This window comes from Sinocyclocheilus rhinocerous, unplaced genomic scaffold, assembly GCF_001515625.1.
Source record: "Sinocyclocheilus rhinocerous isolate Xijiao unplaced genomic scaffold, SAMN03320098_v1.1 scaffold3533, whole genome shotgun sequence".
In the NCBI taxonomy this organism is placed as follows: domain Eukaryota; kingdom Metazoa; phylum Chordata; class Actinopteri; order Cypriniformes; family Cyprinidae; genus Sinocyclocheilus; species Sinocyclocheilus rhinocerous.
The window spans coordinates 30112-34689 of NW_015660876.1; the positions used below are offsets into that span (position 1 = coordinate 30112).

Consider the following 4578-nt stretch of genomic DNA (forward strand, 5'->3'; position numbering starts at 1 on the left):
TTGTCCCTGCAGAAAGTTTCTTTTGATTCCACTAGGTGGCAGTAAACAGAGGAAAAAATAATCTAATTGATATCTCCTTCTAAACAAAATATATTTAGATTTTACTGAAAGGAGGTATTGGTGTCTCCGGGTGTACCTTTACCATCTCCGTTTTTGATTTCTGAAAGAATTGGGCATACCTGAATTTAAAAGTTCACCTTACCCCTATACATTGGAGTAAAAGGATAAAAATGGTCTCAATTTACAGAAAATCCTCTAAATTTTAGCACAGTGGTGGAATATTGCATATATTTTATTGTATATATTCACAATTTTATAATAAATACAGATAAAAAGTCAGATTTTTATTAATTTTTCAAGAAAGTTTTTTTTTGAGAGTCTGTAATTTAGGATCTGTTTGGTTTATTTCCCTGCAGGGGGATTCTTTTGAATCCTCTATATGCCAGTAAATAGAGAAAAAAAGAATTATATTTTTATATCCTTCTTCACAACAGTAATTGAGCTTTAACTGAAGGGAGGCAATGTCTTTTCTGAAGTCTCCCATTTTCATCCATAAACAAATTTATTACCTGTAAAACACTATTTTTACTATGCGTTACACTTGACAAGAGAACGATCCAACACTTTATCACCTAACTTGACCCATGTTGTGTATTATATATCTAAGCAAAATGAGAGTGAGTAAATAGCAGTTCTTGCATTTTATTATGCACAAGATAATAAACTCCAAGACAATAAATCAAATGTATAGAGAAAAATGTGCAAAAAGCAGTGCAAAAACACAATATACAAATCTAATATGAAAAATAACTATATACAGAATATAGTAACTATAAAAAATGTCAATAAGTTGCTATAGAAAAAAATGGAAGCCAACTTTTAGTTTTTGTTCGTTGCTTTGTCAACAGTTTTCATCGGTTGCAAACTTTCTCAAGAGTGTCCATCAGTGTGCCATTTTCTAAAACAGTTTCTAGATGGCACCAAGCACAGGGGTACGTTTTACTTTGTACAGTACATAGGAGTCTTTACTTTGAGGCCTGAAAGTTTGCACAAAGCACAAACTCTCCTCCCACTTGTGGCATTTGACCCAAAGTACTCTGAACAGCATGGCTCTCCTGCTGATATGGCAGATGTGGACGGCTCTGGGGCATGCGATGTGGATGCAGACAGCTCTGGGGCATGAGATGTGGATGGCTCTGGGGCACCTGAGGTGCTGGACTGTGTGGCCAGCTCAGACACAAGTCTCTCTCTAAATTCCTTCTGGCTGAGAGGACTTTTGTTCTGAGCTTTGGAGAGATGCTGGTGGAGAATGAAACGGTTTACGACCGCAATGTCAACAAAATGGAAAAAAAAAGTATTGTACCATTTTGTGGTTTTGTGCAGGACATTATAATACCCAATTAGGGCATCTGACAGGTCCACACCTCCTATATATTTATTATAGTCTTTCACTGCCGTTGGAATCGGGATTCTGCGTCTTTCCCATTCACCCTCTGGATTCTTGACACGCCTAAGGACTGCATCACCGTCATATGCCTTGTGCATCGTCGAACACACTGTAACCTCTCGTGTGTCCATCCACTTCACAAAGAGAAGCTTCCCATCTCTGAGACATCGTATGGTTCCCCTTTGGCCTCTGCGACTGAGGTCATTTGCCTTGGTTCTGGGGAAGCCCCGCCGGTTGGTGCGTATTGTGCCACATGCCAGAGTCTTCTTAGCGAGCAAGTCCATAAAAAGGCATGGGCTTGTGTAAAAGTTATCCATAAACAGCTGGTAGCCTTTGCCGAGAAGTGACAGATCCAGGAGCTGCATTACGGAATCATAACTGAGCCCTTTTCCAGTGGCCAGGGAAGATTTGCCTTCATAGACAAAGAAGTTCCAAGTGAAACCACAGGCAGAATCAGCAAGCACGTAGAGTTTGTAGCCCCACTTGGTCGGCTTGTCTTTCATGTACTGCTTGATGCCGATTCGTGCCCTTGTAGCCACCATCCTCTCGTCCCCTGCCAGCTGTCTGTCTGGATGGAAGTAAGTTTTGCAAGCGGAGACGATGTCGTTGTACAGGGGCTTGATTTTGAAAAGTCTGTCGTAGGCTTGAGTCCCCTTTTTTTGTGAGTTCTCTCGATCATCCTCAGGATCGCAAAGATGCAGGTTCCAAGAAATGGCCTGAAATCTGGACCTGGACATAACGGATTTTGGGAAGGGCAAGCGGTAAATTTCTTTGCCAGACCAGTAATCGATGATATTTTTGGCACCGAGGAGGCCCATGTAAATGACAAGTGCAATGTATGAATACAGTTCCTCTGCCTTCAAAGGCAACCAAAGGAAATGTTTTCCAGCCTCAGACCTAATTTTTGCAAAGGTGTTTGTGTTCTTCACAATGGTGTCCACCACAGAGCCTGTGAAGAAGAGCTGAAAGAGCTGCAATGGGGAATAGATCCTGTCCATTACAAGCTGCGCTCCTGGGTTTCGTTTTGGAAGGAAATTTGGTAAAGCTGGAACTTCATCCTCCACACTGCAGTCATTCCACCTTTCTGTGCCATCATTCACGGACATCGCACTTGCTGACCTTTTTTTACCCCGTCCAGAATGAGGCCTCCCTCTGTTTTGCTTGCTGGGAGTTGGCTGTGGCCTCACAGTATCACCAGCAGAAGGTGTGGGGGTCTTGGAGGTGGGGGGGTAGGCAAACAACCTCCTTGCTGGTGCTTGGCAGCAATTCTTCATCACTGGAGTCTAGACTGCAAAAAATAAATTTATAAATCCACATTATAATCCTGAAATGCATGATAATTACATAAATGCATAAAATACAAATACAAATACATTTGCATGCAAAAATAAAAGAACTGATTCAAATATGATAGTAACAGAAACATGTAGAATGCATTTCATGTATACGCGAAACAGATATAAATCAAATAAAATAAAATACACGTATCAATGCAACTGATGAACAAATGCGTGCAAAAATACAAATATGCATGCAACAGACATGCAACATTATATTAGCACATTTGCGCGCCAAAAAAGAAATGAGCACATGCTTAGAAAAGCACCCTTTATGATTTGAATTATCGTGTGCATATGTTGTCCTCATTATTTTGCAGGCACATGTATTTGCTACAAAAATAATCTCAAATAAACATGCAACAGACATGCACAAATACATGTGCGTGCCCAAAAGAAATTAGCACATGCTTCGCAAAAGAACCCATGATTATTTGAATTATCGCGTGCATGTGTGCATTGTGTTGTGACCATATACTTTTGCACGCACATGTATTTCTGTATGTCTGTTGCATGCATATTTGTATAATAGCATGCATTTGCTCATGAAATGCACAAATAAAACGTTCATAAGTTCGAAATGTGCACTTATTCAAACTCAGGATCTTCTCCAGTGTCGTAAACAGCTTGTCTGACAGAGTCGAAGCTATCATTGCTGCAAGTTTCAGTGTCACTCAGCCGACCAAGCTCCTCCAAAACAGCCTCCACACCAACAAAAACCTTTCTTGAAGCCATTGTCCAAAGACAAATCGCTCCAACCAGTTATGAAAAGCACGCAATAACTCGAAAAAACACTGTCCAAACTCTCTGACTACTGGCAATCAACTCCTAACTCATCTGCATCTGATGAACGCAACCGTGTGAGATCGTGCTTAGTGGCCCCGCCTCCTCAACTTTGGAACCGCAGATCTCAGGCTCTGAAAAACAATTGGTACTCCTGTGTGGTCCGAGCCGAGCGCTTTTTGCGTGCGTGTATGTGTGCGCAAAGAAACAATCTGTCACAGTGTGCGATTACCGCATTGAAATCTCTTTCGTGCCGACTTGCTTTTGAATGGCTTAAAACGCTTTAATGTTTAAACTGACCAGGCTTAAAACATGTGAGAGTGATAAAGCAGTACTAGCCCGATCATTCAGATAGGTGATTAAACACTGCATTGTCCTAACAGCAGGTACATTCGCAGGTGTTACATACAAATATGTAACATATTTACATATGTTACATATTTGTAACATATGTAAATATGTTACAAATACACACTGCATAGTTCTAGGAACTAGCCAGCAGGGTGGTTCCTAGATAACCAATTTCTCCCTCGGCCCGTTTTCCTGGTTGCATTTGCAGCAGGAACTTTGAAGTGGCCAACAGCAAAGTCTTTATGCGGGGCATTTACATACGTCAACAACTGGTGAATGGAGAAGGCGGTGATCGGAGCTGTTTTTTTGTGTGTTTTGGGTTTTGTGATAACAGAGATGGAATGTAAATGCTCAATTTACGCGACTGAAAGAGCAAAAAGTTGGGCTAAGAGACGAAATCTCCTATGACAACTTGCAGTGTTACATATCGAGGCTGAGAAAAGAACACAACACTGCAGACAACAGGTAAATGCAGTTCCCTTTCAAGGATGAAACTCCCTAGGTATCTCGGTCGAGATCAGGACAAGGGAGGTAGGCAAGACCTAAGGGATGTGATCCAGACAAGGTGTCAGCGCTTTCGTCCGGATCGGAGTGATACTTGAGTATCTACTCATTTCCCTCGGGAGGTTTAACATCTGCCCTTATCTTCCCCTTCCTAAT

General features: G+C 41.4%; 1 protein-coding gene across 1 annotated transcript; it reads right to left on the reverse strand.

Annotated features, from left to right (window-relative positions):
- Nucleotides 1-999: 999 nt before the first annotated feature.
- Nucleotides 1000-2553, reverse strand: LOC107725421 (piggyBac transposable element-derived protein 4-like). The gene has a single exon (XM_016534664.1). It carries the CDS (start codon nucleotides 2551-2553, stop codon nucleotides 1000-1002), a length of 1554 nt encoding a protein of 517 aa, XP_016390150.1.
- Nucleotides 2554-4578: the final 2025 nt, after the last annotated feature.